General features: G+C 39.7%; 1 protein-coding gene across 2 annotated transcripts; it reads right to left on the minus strand.

The window, feature by feature from the left end:
• Nucleotides 1–1655: 1655 nt before the first annotated feature.
• Nucleotides 1656–11898, minus strand: ifngr1 (interferon gamma receptor 1). Of its 2 annotated transcripts, none has more exons than XM_084932243.1 (7): nt 11603–11898; nt 6803–6908; nt 6383–6567; nt 6148–6293; nt 5326–5512; nt 4119–4249; nt 1656–4009 (listed from the first exon to the last, which is right to left on the minus strand). In XM_084932243.1, the coding sequence occupies exons 1-7, from the start codon at nt 11664–11666 to the stop codon at nt 3641–3643; spliced, it is 1188 nt and encodes a 395-aa protein (XP_084788369.1). In that variant the 5' UTR covers nt 11667–11898; the 3' UTR covers nt 1656–3640. The 2 variants fall into 2 exon arrangements, with proteins under 2 accessions (XP_084788369.1, XP_084788368.1); XM_084932242.1 differs by having other exon boundaries at nt 4119–4252.
• Nucleotides 11899–18319: the final 6421 nt, after the last annotated feature.

Here is an 18319-nt window from a genome sequence, read left to right on the forward strand (position 1 = left end):
CACATTTAATACATCTCTAAACTATTACTGTAAATAGAAGATGTTTATCTTTTGTGCAAATTCATAGGTGTTCACCGAAGGGCTGAGATATCAACACATTTAGCATAATTAAAAGAAAAAAAAACATCAATACAATTGAATTAAACTGTTTGATTGCTACACACGACTAAGTCCTTCTGTGCTTTGTAGATCCAACTAATCACCAGCAGGGGCTGATGAAGCTCTGTAGTTGAAACAGGAGAAAGTGCTGTCCTCTTCAAACAGAGATGAGCTCTGACGCAGGCAGGCTGGAGGCGGCCTGCCCATCAAGCAAAACAGGGATCAGCTCCAGCACAAATTTTACTAACATTGCTATGGCAACTTGTTTGCTAGCCACGTGTCTAAACTGAGCTGTGAGCAACAAATAAGGATAACGAGGTGGAGTACAAACAAGAACAATTTAGAGGGTTTCAGAGTTTTATTTTTATGTCACTTTAAACACCTAACCTGCAACAATAAAGGAAACGCACTTCTCTCCACGCTACATTGATTTCACATCTTTACTGGTGGAATGTGTGATTCAGCCTGAAGTAAAGTTTTGTGAAACAAGCAGAGAAAAACAGGAAATTAAAAAAAGGCTCTTTGTAGATGTGTGTCTCTGCCTTCATACTTAAACAGAAAAATGACTAAAGTCAGGAGTTAAAGTGGGTATGGGGAAGAAAAAAATCACTTTGATTTAAGTTGCAGTAATTTCTATTGATTCTATTTCTATAGGGCCAGTGGATTTCTTATATATGCAGGCTGTGATCAGCTGAGCTGTGCTGCTCTGACATCCAGATTTAATTGACTTCAACAGGATTAGAGCAGATCATGTATCATACTGTCTTTATACATAAAGGCGACTGAATAATCAGTTAAAATTTACATATTCCCTGTTACACTGATAGTGAACACCACGGCAGCACTTCAACCTAGTACGTTACTGTAAACGTCACCACTGAACTGCAAACCAGTTTAACCTGCTCTGAACTACCACATCACTTTTACATGGGTTCATCTGCTGATCTGCAGATAAGCTTTTCAGGCCTGCCACTGTCACATTGGTTTTAGTCACTTGTTCAGTTTTCTCAAAAGGAGTGGGTATTTTTTTTTCCCCAAGAACACATCATGCTGAAATATGGCAAGTTACTGGCTAATTGCTCTTAGGAAATCACCTGAGTGGTGCAAAAAAATTATTTTACTAGTGCCTAGACAAAGTTTTAAATGGTTTCTTAGTGTTGCCTTTTTTAAGGCTTTAATGAACTATGATCTAAAATAAATGAGTCTGAAGAATTTTAAACATATAAAGAAATGATTGCTTGCTGTTCAAGACATTTTTGCTTCAGTTTGGAGTAGTAGTTCAATTTTTTTATTAGTCTATTAACTAGCAGGATTATGTGTTTTCTCCAGTCTTTGATTGTACCCTACAATTTATGCATGTAACTTAGTCATTTAACCTTAGCAAGTTAGTGAGCAAATAAGAACCTTGGTGTTTTTATCCAAATATATGACTTGAGTTAAAATAAAACATGACAGCAACCAAAAGCCTGATACTGATGTATCTACACGTTACCTTTAACACCAGTATGTCTTACTTTTGTGGGTTGGATCATAATTGAAGAAGTTATCTTGGCAAGTTTCAATGTGATATTATATAAACTTAAATAATGCTTCACAAAAACTAAAAAATACAAAAACACATTTACTGGCCAGTTCAAATGTCCACTTCAACAGCATTTCACTCAATTTATTAAAAAGCATGGCGACTGTTGACGATAGCATTTACACTAAAATATGAGCAAAATGAAAAAAGCACTGTATTTGGTCAGGATAGTGTCGTGGAAGAAATATGTATGATAATGCAAAATCATTACATTTCAGAAAATAGATGTTACAACTTTAAGTAATCCACAATGGAAGATTAATAGTTATATTAGAAAATTCTTTCCTTCTTTTCACCTGTAATGCATCCCCTTACATTTGATTTGTATTGGAAACAGTCGTCACTGCTAGCGATAAAATCATAAAAGTTCTGAATAAATGATCAAAACAAGACAGAAGCAATTTTCCGGGTTCCTGCCGATTTTAACGTGCCGTCTTATCCCCACAGGATAAAATGTGTTTACATTCCTTCTTGTTATGCAATAAAGGACCGCGTGCTGAGGAGAGAGCAGGCCTAAATGTTTCAGTCAGAGGAAAAACTCATGTTTGATACGTTTTCATGTTTTTAGTGATGCTGGAAGCAAACATTCTTGGTCAATGCACATAAAAAACTTAAAAAATCATTCCAGTGTCCGACCTTTAAAGAGAATGTGATCATATAAGCTGTACAAAAATACCTTTAATACAACAATATTTTACACTTCCCACATCATAGAAAAAACAAAACATCAACCCTGAAGTAAACAACAAACCTGCGTGCTTATGAGGCAAGCAGAAGAAAGGCACTAACCCATGGCCTACAGAGCAGGTTTTGCCGGCTGCATTTTTCCCAAACAACAGGCTGCATAGGTGTGGCACCGTCAGCAGCATTGAAAGGTAGTTGTGACACCTGCAGTTCTGCTGTCAGGAGTGGAAAATCCCTGGTTTATCTCTGACTATTCATGCAAAACCCTTACAAGGCATTGTAAGGCATTTTCAAGAGTGTTTAAGGGTCAATACAACAAAAAGACAGAAAAACAATCATGTTTATTTACCCTGTTATAGATAGTTGGGTTTTATTTGAGCCACTGGCCTCGTGATAGACTTTCCCCCAGGGTGAGTCTCAGACAGGCTCCATTGTCTTAGATATAAAGTTAAGAGAACAGATGGACGGATGCTCCTGTCCCAAATGTCTTACACACACCGTCGGCTGGTATAGGCTCCAGCCACGCTATGACACTGCTTTGATAAGCCCCAACACAAATTTAGAAAATGAATGGAAGCAATTGTTGTAGAGCACAATACAAAAGATGCAAATACATTATATTTGTTTAGATTAGATAATATGGTTGCCCCTGACAATCAGTAGATATTTGCACCTTTCACTGCAACTGCTTTCAATAGATCAAAGTAGTATTTAATATTCCAACAACCTCCTTTGGATTAATCTACATCAGTCTGTCACCTCACTACACTGAAAAAAGTCCAAACTGATCACTTCTCTGCAGCATGTAGCGAAAAAAGCACAATGCAGAGAAGCTCCACTCCACAGTGAAAGGAAACACTGTCACATAGCACTGCTGAGCCCGAAACAATAATAGACAGGTGATTTTAATATTGTGCCGGATCACTTTATATATATATATAGACATATATGTTAAGCAGAGATTAAAAGACGGTATATAAAAGTTGTCTATTATCCTTGCATCTGATGCAGGGGCAGAAACCAGCAGAGATCCAGCTAGCTGCCTCTGTAACCAGACAGAAAACAGCTGGAAGACAAAGATGTCCAGCTTGCTTCCCTGAGACAACCAAGTCTGTCAGTGCAGTGTTAACCACTGGCCGAATATGTTCAAAAGGCAAAAATATAGTGAAGATTTCATATTGTTATAAACTCACATTCCAAAGGTGGGCTTAGACTGTTAACCTTTGATGACCTGAGTTTAAACAAAAAAACAGCTTCAGTCCTCTGAGTCATGACTTACTTCCCAGTGTAACCTGTAACCATGTCTCCACCACCCATGTCCATCATCACATGTGGGCAGTCATAAGCAGACCTTTCTTCAATTGAAACACACTCCGTCTTTACCGAGTCATCTCCAGAGTCATCATCCGTCCCGCTTCTGTCAGAATCGCTGCTGTCCAAATGCGGTCTCTCTGCGTAGCAGGAGTTGCTAGGGTTGTAGTCAGAGCCAGCACTGCTGTTGTCTGCAGACTGACCGGTGTCCTTGAGAAGAACAGTTTCCTCGGGGTCATCCTGACTGCTGTCTAAGCTTTTGACAGAGATTCGACTAATGTGTGGTCTGGTTGGGTTGGGTGGATGCTTGCTCTGATTCCCTGCACTGTCCTTCTGCAAGGTACAGGAACAGAAAAAGCATTTGGCACAAGGTTAAAAAAAAACAGCTAAAGCAACATCAAGTCCTGCTTATTTTAGTTTAGTTTTTTATTTGACACCTTACCAGAGATGAAGGTAGAGTATCTGAGGGGTTAAATGTCCACACCTTTAGCTTACAGATGCAAGCTGTTACCACAATGAGAACAAATAAAAGCAAGGATGTCAGCACAGCTGCGAGTATCACCTCATTGAAACCTGCTAAAAAACAAAACATACAAAAGGTCAATTCAGGCACAAAGTAAAGCTAAAACCAAACTAAACAAAAACGACATCAGTTGGTTCTAATTTACAAATCCAACCCATAAACTCATACAGGGCTGCATTTTTAAACATCTTCAGCCTGCAGTTACTATAGATCTACCACCCCAGTGAGATGCTTGCTGTGCGATCACATGCAACAGATGCTCAGGACATGTGCTCACAAATTAGAGACGTGTTCTGCCAGGACATTCTGCACCCCTAACTCTAGTACTCAGCGGATATTTTCAAGCTTCTATGTTGATTTTTGTGGTGTTTACATAAAAAAAGTCTCTTCTGAATGCCCTCCCATCAAGTTAATCATGTAGAAAACATGGCCTTATGATGACTGAACGCAGAGCATGAGAACCTTCACAGACGCAGAGCATTCAAATATCTCAGACACTACTTAAAAGAATGTTTTATCTACAACTTAATGTCCTTTGGAAATCTATTTAACATGTAGTCACGCTAGCAAATTCTGACCATTTTTCATACCAGTATAGCACCAAAAACAAAAAACAAGCCCCAGATCTCAGCAATGTTACATTAAAGTTTGACCAGTTAAAACGTGACCCAACCAGCCAACCTGTTCTCTTTATGCAAATCTGTGATGCCCTTAAATATATAATATAGTGTAAAATTCCCCAACATTTAGAAGTATTCCTTCTAGGTCTGCTTCATGAAAACTTTGGTAAACAGTGAAATTCATTTGCAGTAAACACTGTTAGGCGTCACCATAATAATATAGTTTACATACGTCAGTGTTTCAGTGTTTGTATCCCAACAATCTGAATATTGTATGAGATGCAAATCGCTAAGGGTACAAAAATAATTCATGAATAGCTGGACCTTTAGTCACATTGCAATAATAGAATGAATGAGTTCCCATCCAGAGTTTGCATGAGGCCTGTGCAAATACTGAAATACTTCCTGTTGACAGATGTGCCTGTGCCTTTAGTTTCTCAACTTTGTTGATCCTAAAACCACTAGTCTCTGTCCCACACCTCCAATAAATAAATAAAAACACTTACGTTGGGGAGGTGATACTGTGGAGGCCCAGATCGTGCATGTCTCTGCCTCTTTGAACTTCACCTGCTGAGCACCGAGCCTGACAAACAACGTTCCACTCACATTGACGCACTTCTTCACACCCTCTTTGAATGACACGTTATTACATTGGCAGATTTTTTCATCTGTGCATGACGTTGTAAAGGCTCCCTGAAAGTCACAGAGGAATTTATTAATGTCTTGATTATTCAAGTTAATTACCAGAAATAATGCAGATTATGGTGGCTGTGACACGTAGCGCATTGGTGCGTTACCAACAGATGGACTGCTCATGCTCATGTCTGGCTCCAGGTATTAAATAAGTACTATATAATATACAACATATTTATTCTTGATTTTCTTCCAGGAGGCAGTTAATATTGTCACTTCTCAATTTTTCAGATGTAGTTTACAACATGCAAATTTCTGTCTGCAATAAAGTCACTTGGATGAGTGACGAAACGTTTCTCCCACAAAACGCTACGTCCAGATGAACAGAATCAACTTTTTGGAGAGCAGATAGCCTGCATTTATCGCGCATTTATCAAATGATTGAACTAAAAGATTGAACATGGGAATTCTGTATTCTGTTATAGCCAATAAACACGATGAAACACATGAACCTGTCTCTTAAAAGGTGGCATGCAGCTTTCATGTTTATTAATGTGTTGATTCTTTTCCTCATAAAGAATATGCAAGGCTTAAAATGAAATCACTACATCTTATAATTATCATCACGGTTTCATTTGTCAAAAAACATAAAAACACACAACAATTTTCAGCGGCATATGCCAGCCACCCCTTACCTGTTCATTTTTAACTGTAAAGTTGATTTTGTATTCACGCGTGTCCTTCTGTGCCATCTCTTTGTAGAACTTGAGGGGATTCTGGAAACTTACTGTGGACATCTGCTCCTTCGGTTCTATTTCTACAGGAGGGAACTCTAAAGAACCTAAGAAGAGAAGAGATATTTAAGCTTAATCTCCATTTCTCTCTCACTTAAACCAGGCTCTGCAAATGTTTACTAGCAGCATTGCTTACATTTTGTGTCGACTGTATTTAAATTGTTAAAGGAGAAAGTCTTTGACTTCTCAGCTTCAGACTTGATGCCTCCCTGTACAGCTGCTACACTGACATACATGATCTTGAGATATCTCTCATCCCCAGATTTCCAGATACAGTTGCTGAGGTCATACTCGTGATCTGTGGTTTCAAATGCACAATTCCTAAATAAAAAACAAAAGAACAAAGACAGATTAATCCCATGAATAATACTTTAAATATAGTGGAGGAAAGTTTAAGTTTCTCAAAAATAAAAAAGTCTTTCCAGAGTCTAATGCTGACAAACTGGAGCGCACAAAGCAACAGAACAAGCACAGCAGTGCATTTAGGCACCTTTATCACACAAAGTAAAATCCAAATAAGTTTGAACATAATGTATTATAAAAGCTCTTTTCTTACCATGGATGAAGGGTTCCTCTAAAGATTTGTGGTTGGGTTCTGTAATCCCAGCGGACAGAGACCTTTACATTTTGGCAGCTCACTCTTACATTTGTTGGAGGTAAAACTGCAAATAAGAAAAAGAGGAAAGAGACATTTATTTCATATATCCCGTTCAGAGCATTTTCCACCAGAAGTCACATTTTATTTTTCTTTGGGAACTTTGAAGAAATGAAGGAGAGAAATATTCAGCTTACCACCATTACTATAAATGGGGTGGACACAATAATAGAAACACCTGACTGCATCAGTGGCCCTCCCACTGATTACATGGTTGAATTATTATAGCCTTATTATAGGGTTGCCTGGTTACACCCTCAGAGCTGAGGGGACATAAGAAAAAAAAAAAACAACCTGCCACCTACAATGTTGTTTTGTTTTGTTTGGGAAATTCTTCTGGGAAATTTGCGCACAGGAACTGAAGTTTCATCATATCCACACCTCTGCTTGCTGCGTGTTGTTAGTGAGGTGGATGTTGTTAGTGGGGTGGATGTTGTTAGTGGGGTGGATGTTGTTAGTGGGGTGGATGTTGTTAGTGGGGTGGATGTAGTTGGGTTTTTTTGTTAGTTTTATACCAAAGAAAACATTTGTTAAAATTTCAACTTTCATACGTGCTGTCAGAGCTGGATAAACACATTTATCATTGGAGCCAATCAGATCTGTACAGACACGAACAGTCTATGCAGTTACCGTGCTGCTGTTCTTGTGTCGGATTTCACAAGAGAGGGAGTGTTAACGCATACTTTCTCTCAAGGTAAACTTACAATGGCAGATATAGCTGTTGTTTTTCTGGTTTCTCTCCAGCATTTCACGTTGTTACTCAGTATCTGTCCCACCTGTTTTGAGTCTTAAAGGGCGTGAACATCAACATTTAAGCAAAACAAGGATCCAAAGGTAATTGTCAAAAACGTTTGGTGTGGTCGGAAAAGGTACATTTACAGCCTTCACTGATCCATGCAAAATGAAAACCAAACTCGGAAAGCAAAGATAACTTTAAAGCAGAAATAGTGAAAGTTAATTACACCAGGAACATGATGCTGTCCATAACTACCAACCAAAACAATGACACTGTGTGGACCACAGAAAGTAGGCGCTACAGAAACTTTTACATTTATTTTTTTGTGGGCTTTCTAATTATATTCAAGAAAAGATCATCTCTATGCGTTTTTATACAAATTTCACACAACAGTAATTTAGTTAGATAAACAGCACTACAGTCCAGAGGAAAATATACACTGCAGTGACTGGAGAACTACATCCAGTATCAAACACTTCCACATCAGGTTCCAACCAAAATGTGTAAACTGCTAAATCTTTAGAGCTTATTGTGTTTACTGCTGGTATTAACAACTTATCAGTCTTTGAACTTTTTGCAAAATCATATAATCTTTGTTGAAAAATATCACGTGTGTGCTTCACAGGACAACAGCTCAGGTTCAAGTTCCTTGACTCCATCTGCAGTAGATGAGTCATCCATCTTCAAATGCTCATTTTCAAAACAGCCACAGACAACAATCAAAGGTGTCAGGTGCCTTAAAAAAAGAATAAATACACACACGGCTGCAGAGTTTGCTTCAAAGTTAAGTGTGCAGTTGACCTTCAGTTAACTTGACCTGTTGTGTATATTTTCTAAATTTAACGGCATCTTTTGTCTTGAATATGTTTACCTGAACATACAACTCATCACACCATTCACAAAGTCATCACGGACTGTGCAGCAGCTGATCGCTTTGTCCTAGAGTCAGCTAACAACAGAGTCATCCGCATACTTTTAACATGATCCTGTTGCCATACCTGCTGTGGCACATAGCTATGTACAGTTGAACCAGTTGATTGAAACGAGTTCTATTAATCTGGACTCAGATTCCTGTTAGTTAGAAAGTCAAGAATCCAGGCCTTGAGATTGTTATTCTAAATGTTTAAATGTTATGAGAGACTTCTGAGGTGAAACTGTGTAGAAGGCTAAAGAACAATCCAAAAGTAATAGAGCTTTGATTGAACTGTTAGTTAGATCATAGTTACAGAGTTACTCTTCTACTCACTGAAGAGCAACAGGGTTTCCATTTTTCTTTCTTGTACACCAGTTTTTATGTTCTTGTTGGGGGTTGTCTTATTTCCTATTAAAAGTAGTAGAACTGAATATGAGTTGTTACAGCTAAAGTTAAATGAATGAATCATTCCAAAAGGGCAAGAATTAACCTGCCACTTCCGATCCCATTAGATGTTATTTCATAATCCTGCACAGAGTTCATGTGTATGACGGATGGTGGAAACATGAGACGGTCCCGTGTTTAAGAAAGTTGGACGACTATAGAAATGATCAGTTTTAAAGATTTTGTCTGCTGTCTAATGCTTGATTCATACTACTGCCCTAAAGTGTAGCTGTAAACCTTACATCTAAACCTTTTAAAAGCTAAAAAAACAACACAAACAAACATATTCTGATACTATAGGGTCAAAGGGTTAGGGGGTATTTTTTGCGGTCATCATTAATGATGACTTGGCCCAACACAAGGTTAAATCAAAGAATTTCCCACATTACTGTTTGTCATTTCAGGTGATATTTGAGACCTCTTTGAAAAAGAAAAACAATAAAGTAATGTTGATGTGAACACACTGAAAGTTAATGACTGCAGTTCACGGCCAAACAACCTCATCTCAAATGTGTAGGATGTGGTGGAGGTCAGATTGTTTGTGTAGGCCTGTCAACTTTCAGAGAAAACATTTTTCTTGATGGACCTGCGTTGGTCATATAATAATTATAATGTTTGAAATTCCAATGAACGCCACCAAACCAACCACAAACAAACATACACGTATTTGATTTGATGAATCAAAGTTTGAGGACAAGGACATCAGAGGAATGTCATCAACTGACTTGTTCAGTTCTGTGGAATATGCACTGTAGCTGGTACCGTCCTTCATCAGTTAAGACAGAGCAGGTTTATCAAGACCTCACCCTCTTTCACAGTACAGTTTGCAAACACTCACAGTGCCCATAGTTGACCTTTGTTTTATAAGGGAAGTTTAGTGTTGCAGTTGATCAAAATTAGCTGATATGTGGTTCAGCATTGAAGAATGTCAGTGCGCCACAGCAGGACCGGTTAGCTGTGTTCCTATAAATAGAACGACAAAGCATCTAAGAGGGAAATGAGAACTTAAGCAAAAGGTTTTCCACTAAATGAAACTGTTCTTAAAAGTTTCTGTGAAAAGATTTGAAGCAAGCAGGGACAGAGCTACCTGATTACTAATTAAACTGATTGTAAAATTGCCACAATTATATGAACATCACCTCAGACACAGCCCTCAGCAGCAGCCTGGACCTTGATCACATTTATAACTTTATATTTTCGTAGTATCACAAAGTCTAAAAACACATAACATTCCCAAACACACCCACACCCATATTTTCCTTAAATCATTAACAAATCGCTATCAACTTAGCTTCTGCTATCAAAATTAGCAGGTCTGGAGATGAGTTCCCAGAAACAGTGATCTGAAATGATAATAACGACATCTCACAGACACTGTACTGCCTATAGATAATGGCTGGAGCAGTCTTCCAGAAAAAGGGTGTGTGGCAACAACAGCAACAAAAAAAGACGTCCAGTCTGAACAGCATTGCTTGCTCAAGCAAACTCATCAGAACAGCAGATGCTTGAAGGAAATGGAAATCTTTAAGAGCTTAAAATGTCAGCAAGACATCTACAGGTAGCTCTGTAACTGTTAGAGTAATAGTACACACAGAAAAAAGGGGCATGAATCCAACCTTCACTAGAAAAATTTGCTATTCAAAAAGAACTCTGAGGAAAACTACAGCTTTCCAGCAACCATACAGGTAAAGACCAGGTGTATTGACAGAATGTGCTATGGACAGACGAGTCAAAGGTAGGGCTGTAAATGTTCTGTTTTAGGAACAGGACAGCTTGCAGTCATTCCCTTAACCATGAATACATCATGTCAGAAAGTGTTTGAGGATAATGAGAGATCACCTGTCAAATAGATGAGGTGCTCTCAAGAACAGCACAAAATTCCCATTTTAATTTCCCAACAACAACAACAAAAAATACATTCAGGGTTATGGAATGGCCTGGTCAACACAAGTCCCACTGTTGGGGAAATTTGGAAAGGACAACACACGTAAGAAAACCCTCAAACATCTTAGAAATCAAGGGGGAGAGGTTTAAAACTCCAACAGGTGACATTAAAGACCAGTGTAACATTTTGTTCAATTAAATTGAATTAATTTAATAAAAGATTTTCCTTTAGATTTTTGGTCAAATGTCTCACCTCAAAGAGATTCAAAGAGGATAAAGTGTTTGATTATCCAAATGTATTAGAAAAGTGACAGCACACTGCATAAACACATGTTCCTATGCTTTTAGCATGCCAATTTCATTAACCTTCACACACGTCGTTTGGGTGTTGTAATAACTTTTAAATCACAGTCTTTACATATTTGTAGCAGTTTGATTGTTACTTTTATCACCATATTTTTGTCACGTGCAACAATGTCCACTTTTTACCTGTTTTTTCCCCTTTTGTGCTCAGCTCGTTAGACACATGCCAGGAACTTTAAATTACATGGTGACATAAATAAAACTTTATTAAGTGAACGTATGATTAATGATTGCCCTTAAAACAGCGCAAAACAGACCAACTTTGTACGTACTCTTCGGTGTATAAACTTGTCAATTTTATTGAACCCAAGGTTTGAAAAAACAGTGATTCTAAGATAAGTACTTAAAAGGGTCTACATACCACTCACAGCAGAAACCCCGCTGATCAGAAGGAGCAGAACAGTCAACTCATCGCTCAGAGACATTGTTCCGACCTCGAGGCTGTGATAGCGACTATTTAAATTAAACTTCCTCTTCAGAGCCCAGGAGGCAAATAAAACGAATAAAACGTCAACTTGCCCTCATCGAGAAACAGACTTGTTACAACAACACGTGTAATTTCTCATCTGCGAGTTTATAAAAAATCTTTTATATTTCACCACAAATCTGCCGATATCAACGGACTCACATCATTAACAACTCCTACTCCGGCATGTGTCTAAGCGCATACAACCGACCAAATTTACCTGGAAAACACCTAGGCGACGTCAACGGAAGACGCACTTGTATTTTCAAAACAAAAGCTTTAGACAGCGCACACATTTTCTCGATCACTTGACGCGCTTTTCTCAAAACAGTTTTCATAACACAGGTATTTTTCACAACATAGACTCACCCTTTTCACATCAGCTCTCCGATCAATGAATGAAAACATTTTAACACCAACAACGTTTTAAGACTTGGACACCATTTTTTTTTTTTCAAAAAAAAAAAAAGCCTATTGTGGAGAAAAAAGTTCAGCCATAGAAGTGAAATGTAGCATGTGCAAAAACAGACAAAAAGTCTATAGAAGTATATGCAGCTCGTTGATGCAAAATATCGAATCAGACAATTACATGTCAGCAACACAAAGCGGACTGAGAAAGACACACACATATATGTGTGTGTGTGTATAAACATTATGCACTTTATGTGCATAATATTAAGTATATATAGATTATTATTATTAAATATAGGTAATATACATTAATTGCTTTAGAGATTAAAAAAAAATTGTCTCTGGTTGGGCAGGTCACGTACTGGGTGAAGGTGGGCAGTACAAGTAGAAGGAAGTTTACAGTTTTTCTTGATTCATATATGTACATGCATTCATTCATATATTATACTTACAGCACCCGCTCCATCCGCAAAGCCACCACCATTGTGGAGGACCCGACACACACCTCTCATACACACTCTACACTCTGCTGCCTTCTGGAAGGAGGTACGGGAGCATTCGAGCCCTCACTGCCAGTGACAGTGGACTGACACACACACACACACACACGCATACCTTCATACATGTCACTACCAAGCATCTCTCTCTTTCTTACATGCACGCACGCACGCACACACACGCACGCACACATACACACACACACACACTCCTCTTCTGTCTAGTGTTTAGCAATATTTGGACATTACTTTACGTAGTCCTGTGTTTGTCTGTTATATGTCATATGTAGCACCAGGGTCTCGGAGGAATGTTGGCTCTGTAATGTACCACTGTACATGGTTGAAATGACAATAAACGCAACTTGACTTGACTTGACATGCACTCATCGACCACTTTAGTAGGTAAATTAAATCCCTTTTTGCCCTCAGAGCTGCTCACAGTTTGTCTTAAACCCTTTGGTGCAATGCTCACAGCAGAAAAATTCTTCTGACTACTCTTAATCGTAGTCCTTCAAATCAGTTACACATTTTTTCACCCACATTAGCCTTTCTTATTGTTTTTGTATACACTATTGTTTGTTCTCTGTACGCTTCAATACGAAAGATATTTATTAAAGATATTTATTACTGTGTCGATGCACTTCTCACTTGAATCTGACAACTCATTGAAACATTTCTCAGTCACAACTCTAGATCATTCACCTTCTTGAGTATTGTGCAGCATTGTATTTGTGTTTTCAATCAGAGTACTTCAAACTTTTTGAAAGAGCAAATACAACAACAAACTGTCAGTGGTAACAGTGAAACTGATTTGTAAAAAGTGCCTTAATTCTTTGTGGTATAAATTCAGGTAGGTGTGGGGAGCATTTCTCAGAGATTTTGCTCCATATTGACAGGATTGCATCACACAGTTGCTGCAGATTTGTCAGCTGCTCATCCACATTTCTTCTTTGACCACATCATGCCAGAGGTGCTCTACTCTGGGGCGATCGTGGCTCAAGAGTTGGGAGTTCGCCTTGTAATCAGAAGGTTGCCGGTTTGAGCCCCGGCTCGGACAGTCTCGGTCGTTATGTCCTTGGGCAAGACACTTCACCTACTGATGGCGAGATATGGCAGCCTCGCTTCTGTCAGTCTGCCCCAGGGAAGCTGTGGCTACAACTGTAGCTTGCCTCCACCAGTGTGTGAATGGGTGGATGACTGGGTGTGTAAAGCGCCTTGGGGTCCCTAGGGGGGGACTAGTAAAAGCGCAATACAAATACAGGCCATTTACTACAGCCCAACTGAGGTCTGGGGACCTTTGAGGAATTAAAGCACAGCGTTCTCCAATCTTCTGTTGGCCAATTTGGTGAGTCGGTTTGTAATGTAGCCTAAATTTCCTGTTCTTAGCTGACAGACATGCCCCCGGTGTGGTCTTCTGCTGCTGTAGCCCAGCTCCTTTAAACCTTTTTAACATATGTCAGAACATGAATAGTCAGTCAATAACTTGAACTCTGTGATGAAAAACCTTTCACTGCCCTTTTTTAAAATGAGTCCTTAAAATGTTTTTTTCTCTCATAACCTTACTGACAAAAATGGAGGCCTAATACAGAGTAAAAATTGTTCAGACACGAAAATTAAATCTGAAGGATTTTCTGCAGCTTTACAAAACTGATGAAATGGAGAAAATCAAAATGATACTCGTGAAACTGTATGCATCAGAAAACAAAAAAGAAAATATATAAAATCTGAGAACATAGCACCAATTACTGCACAGTCAAATAAAGCCACGCTACACACCTTCTGCAACCACTTTATTAGGTACGCCTGTTCCACTGCTCATCCCAATAATCCAAATGTCTAATCAGCCTTTTACATCAGCAGCAACTCAAAGCCTTTTAAGCATGTAGACATGGTCAAGACAGCTTGCTGCATTTCATACTGAGCATCAGAATAAGGAAGAAAGAGGATTGAATCATTAATCTCACACAGCCTGATTTTCTTGCACAGCCATTTACATGGAATGGTCTGAAATGAGAAAAATCCAGTTATCCAGTTCCAAGATATCTTTACCCAGCAGTTCTCTTGGTAAATGTACAGCCCTGATCAAAAGCTTAAGAGCACTTGAAAAATGGCAAAAAAAATTCTTATTTTGCATGGTTGAGTCTTAGCAGGGTTTGAAGTATAGCTTCAACATGCAACAAGAAGAAATAGGAGTGAGACAACACATTTTTTATGAGCATGCAATTTATTGAAAAAAACGCTTAAACTGAAGCAGGCTATTTTACAGCTGATCAAAAGTTTAGGACCACATGCCTTTAAAAGGTCAAATCTGTGCAAAAATGTGGATTTATTGCCATTTTCTGTAAGGTAGTCACACTGTCATGATGTTCTGATGGCAAAGTCAAAAAGCCTTCTCCTTTTTGAACATGGGCGGGTTGTTGAACTGCATAAGCAGCGTCTCTCGGAGCGCACCATTGCTGCTGAGGTGGGACGCAGTAAGACAGTCATTAGGATTTTCTTAAATGATCCTGACGGTTATGGAACAAAAAAGTCAAGTGGAAGAACCCAAAAAAATTCACCAGCACTGAGCCGGAGTATCCAATTGGCTGTCGGGCTGTTGGGTGCCGACTGCAGCCCCATAACCATCAGATGGCAACTGAGACTGAAGACTGGTGCAGGGGCGTCAAACAGCCGGTGACTATGTCCAGATGTTGCAGAGAGCATCCCTGATGACTGAGAGCCCTCGTCTGTGTGGTAACCACTGGGTTTTTCAACAAGACAATGCAGCAGCACACAATGACCGCAGGATAAGGGACGTCTTCCAGGAGAATAACATCACTCTTCTGGACCATCCTGCATGTTCATCTGATCTAAATCCAATTGAGAACTTTTGGGGATGGATGGCAAGGGAAGTTTACAAAAATGGACAACAGTTCCAGACAGTAGATGCCCTTTGTGCGACCGTCTTCACCACTTGTTCCCACTCACCTCATGGAAATGCTTGCATCAAGCATACCACAAGGAATTATTGAAGTGATCAATGATAACAGTGGAGCTACTCATTACTGCGTTCATGTTTGAAACTTTGATTTCTGTTGGGTTTAACAGGATTTTTGGAGGTGTGGTCCTAAACTTTTGATCAGCTGTAGAAACAGCCCATTTCAGTTTAATTGTTGTTGTTGTTTTGTTTTTTGTTTTTTTAATAAATTGCATGCTCAAAAAATGTTTTGTCTCACCCCCATTTCTTCTTGTTGCATGTTGAAGCTCTATTTGGAACCTTGTTAAGATCCAACGATGCAAAACATGAATTTTTGCCAATTTTCAAGTGGTCTTAAACTTTTGATCGGGACTGTACCTTGTTGATGTCATAAGAGAACTGATAGGAAGGCAACACTAATTCAAATAACTACTCATTACAAACAAACTATGTACTGAAAGCACAACACATCTCACCTTTCTTCCTGATGCTCTGTTTGAACGTAGCAGGTGTTCATGGCCATTTCTTGACACTAGATTTACTAAACCTGCGCAAATTTGCGTAACTTCCCTAAACCCAACACCCCCTAGAATTACTGGCTTTTTTATTTTCTGGTGCAAGTCCCGAGGTGTTAAGCAACCCTGCTGAGATTTTCACAGGTCGTCAGCTCGTTTCTCCTCCAGCTTTTGTTGTGCAAACCACCCATTATCCTTGAGGCCTGGTACATTTGCATTTGCTCACTCAGAGTTGCTCAGATCCAAGTCAGGCCAAACCTCTGTGTTACTACTTTCAGAAATGCCTGCCGTACCTATACAAAATATCCCACACATTGACTGACCTGCAAATATAAAAGACGCACATTCACACCTTCCTTGACTCTCAGCACAGATCTTCCATTGTTCCATTGTCACTGTGTATGCGAGGAAGTGGCATTGCTTGACTACAGCACAGTGCTGTGCATAAAAGCAGACCGACCCAGGCGGGAGAATGATTTCTTGTTCGCATTTCTGAGAACGCACATCAGGATGGCCTCCGTATCACTGCCACGCAGGAAGAACCTCTCTGCGCAACAGGCTTTGGCCTTGCTTCAGGAAATGGACGAAGCAGATTCTGATGGAGGAGAGGTTTCATTTGTCCAGCAGGCCACTGATACCTCCTCAGAAGAATCTGAGAAGGAGACAGAACAAGAACCCAACATGCCTCCACGGAAGAGGCCCCGTGGTTCTTGGAAAACCAGCCAGAGCCACACGGCAAAAGACGGCACTGTGTGGGTTGAGGAGGACATTGGAATGCCCAGTGCAGTAGCAAATCGTTCGTGCTTCACTTCACTGTCCATTCACACAGTATATTGCAACCAAGCCAGACAAATTTGGAATCAAGTTCTGGATGGCCACGGATTTGGACACCAAATATGTCTGCAGTGCATCTCCTTACTTGGGAAAGGACCCCAGTCGTCAGAAGGGAGAGAGGCTGGCAGAGAACGTGGTCATGAAACTGATGGAGCCATTTTTGGATGATGGGAGAAATGTCACAACGGACAATTTCTTTACTTCACTGTCACTGTCGCACAGACTGCGACAAAACAACGTTACTGGGCACGGTGAATAAAGTCCAGCGTGAATTTCCTCAACTTGCAAAAGATACTGCAAAGCGAGAGGTATTCTCCACTTCAGTGCTTAGAAGTAGCGGTGTCTCCTTGACAATTTATGCACCTAAAAAAACCAAGACTGTGTGTGTTCTAAGTTCCATGCACCAAGACGTGATGATCGGTGACGGCAGAAAGAGGAAACCCAACACGATAACAGACTATAACCACATGAAGGTATGTGAATGTGTGTACAATTTTACACCAGTGCTACAAAGTTTTCTGATGTGTGTTATACAGGCCTATAGAAAAAAACATATACTCATGACTCTCTCTCTCTGCTTTTACAGTGTGGTGTAGACGTGTTGGACCAAATGGCACGGATGTATTCCGTAAGAGCAGCAACACGCAGGTGGCCAGGAGCGGTTTTCTACAATATGCTGGACCTGGCGGCGGTGAATGCCTACATTTTGTACAAGGCATATACAGGGTGGACAGGCAAAAGAAGATTGTTTCTGAGTCTTCTAGCTCAGCAACTTCGTTGCCGATTCATGCAGCTCAAGGAAATATTAGCACAGAGGCAGGCTGCTGAAGCTGCTGCAGCTGCTGTGCCAGGGACTGTAAAGACAACGCAGTGCCAGGTGCAAGAGAGCTGCAACAGGAATCGCAGCAGGTTTACCTGTGCAACATGTCAGAAATTCACCTGTACCAAATGCAGGGATGATGGACACTGGGTCTGCAAACGCTGTAAAGTTTGAAACACTTTGAAATAGAACAGACTTGTGTACCCATATATTGTGAATGTGTGTCTTTTGTATGTAGTTTGTAACACAGAGGTTTGGCCTGCCTTGGATCTGAGTTAACAAATGCCAATGTTGCGCAAACACACACACATGCACGCACACACGCGCGCGCACACACACACACACACACACACACACACACACACACAGCAAATCTGCATTTATTTGTCCCACAAGTGGAAAATCTGCATTGTCATTGCAAAAAAGTGGACAGTGCAAGACAAAAGCAGCTAAATAAAAACTGTACAAAGAGCACGGTATAGAAAGTGCACTATACAAACAATCTGGAAACATAAATATGGACACGTGTATTCAAAAATATTGGTGTGTGTATACACACACACACACACACACACACAC

Source organism: Perissodus microlepis, chromosome 6, assembly GCF_051167445.1.
Source record: "Perissodus microlepis isolate ML-2025 ecotype Zambia chromosome 6, ASM5116744v1, whole genome shotgun sequence".
NCBI lineage: Eukaryota > Metazoa > Chordata > Actinopteri > Cichliformes > Cichlidae > Perissodus > Perissodus microlepis.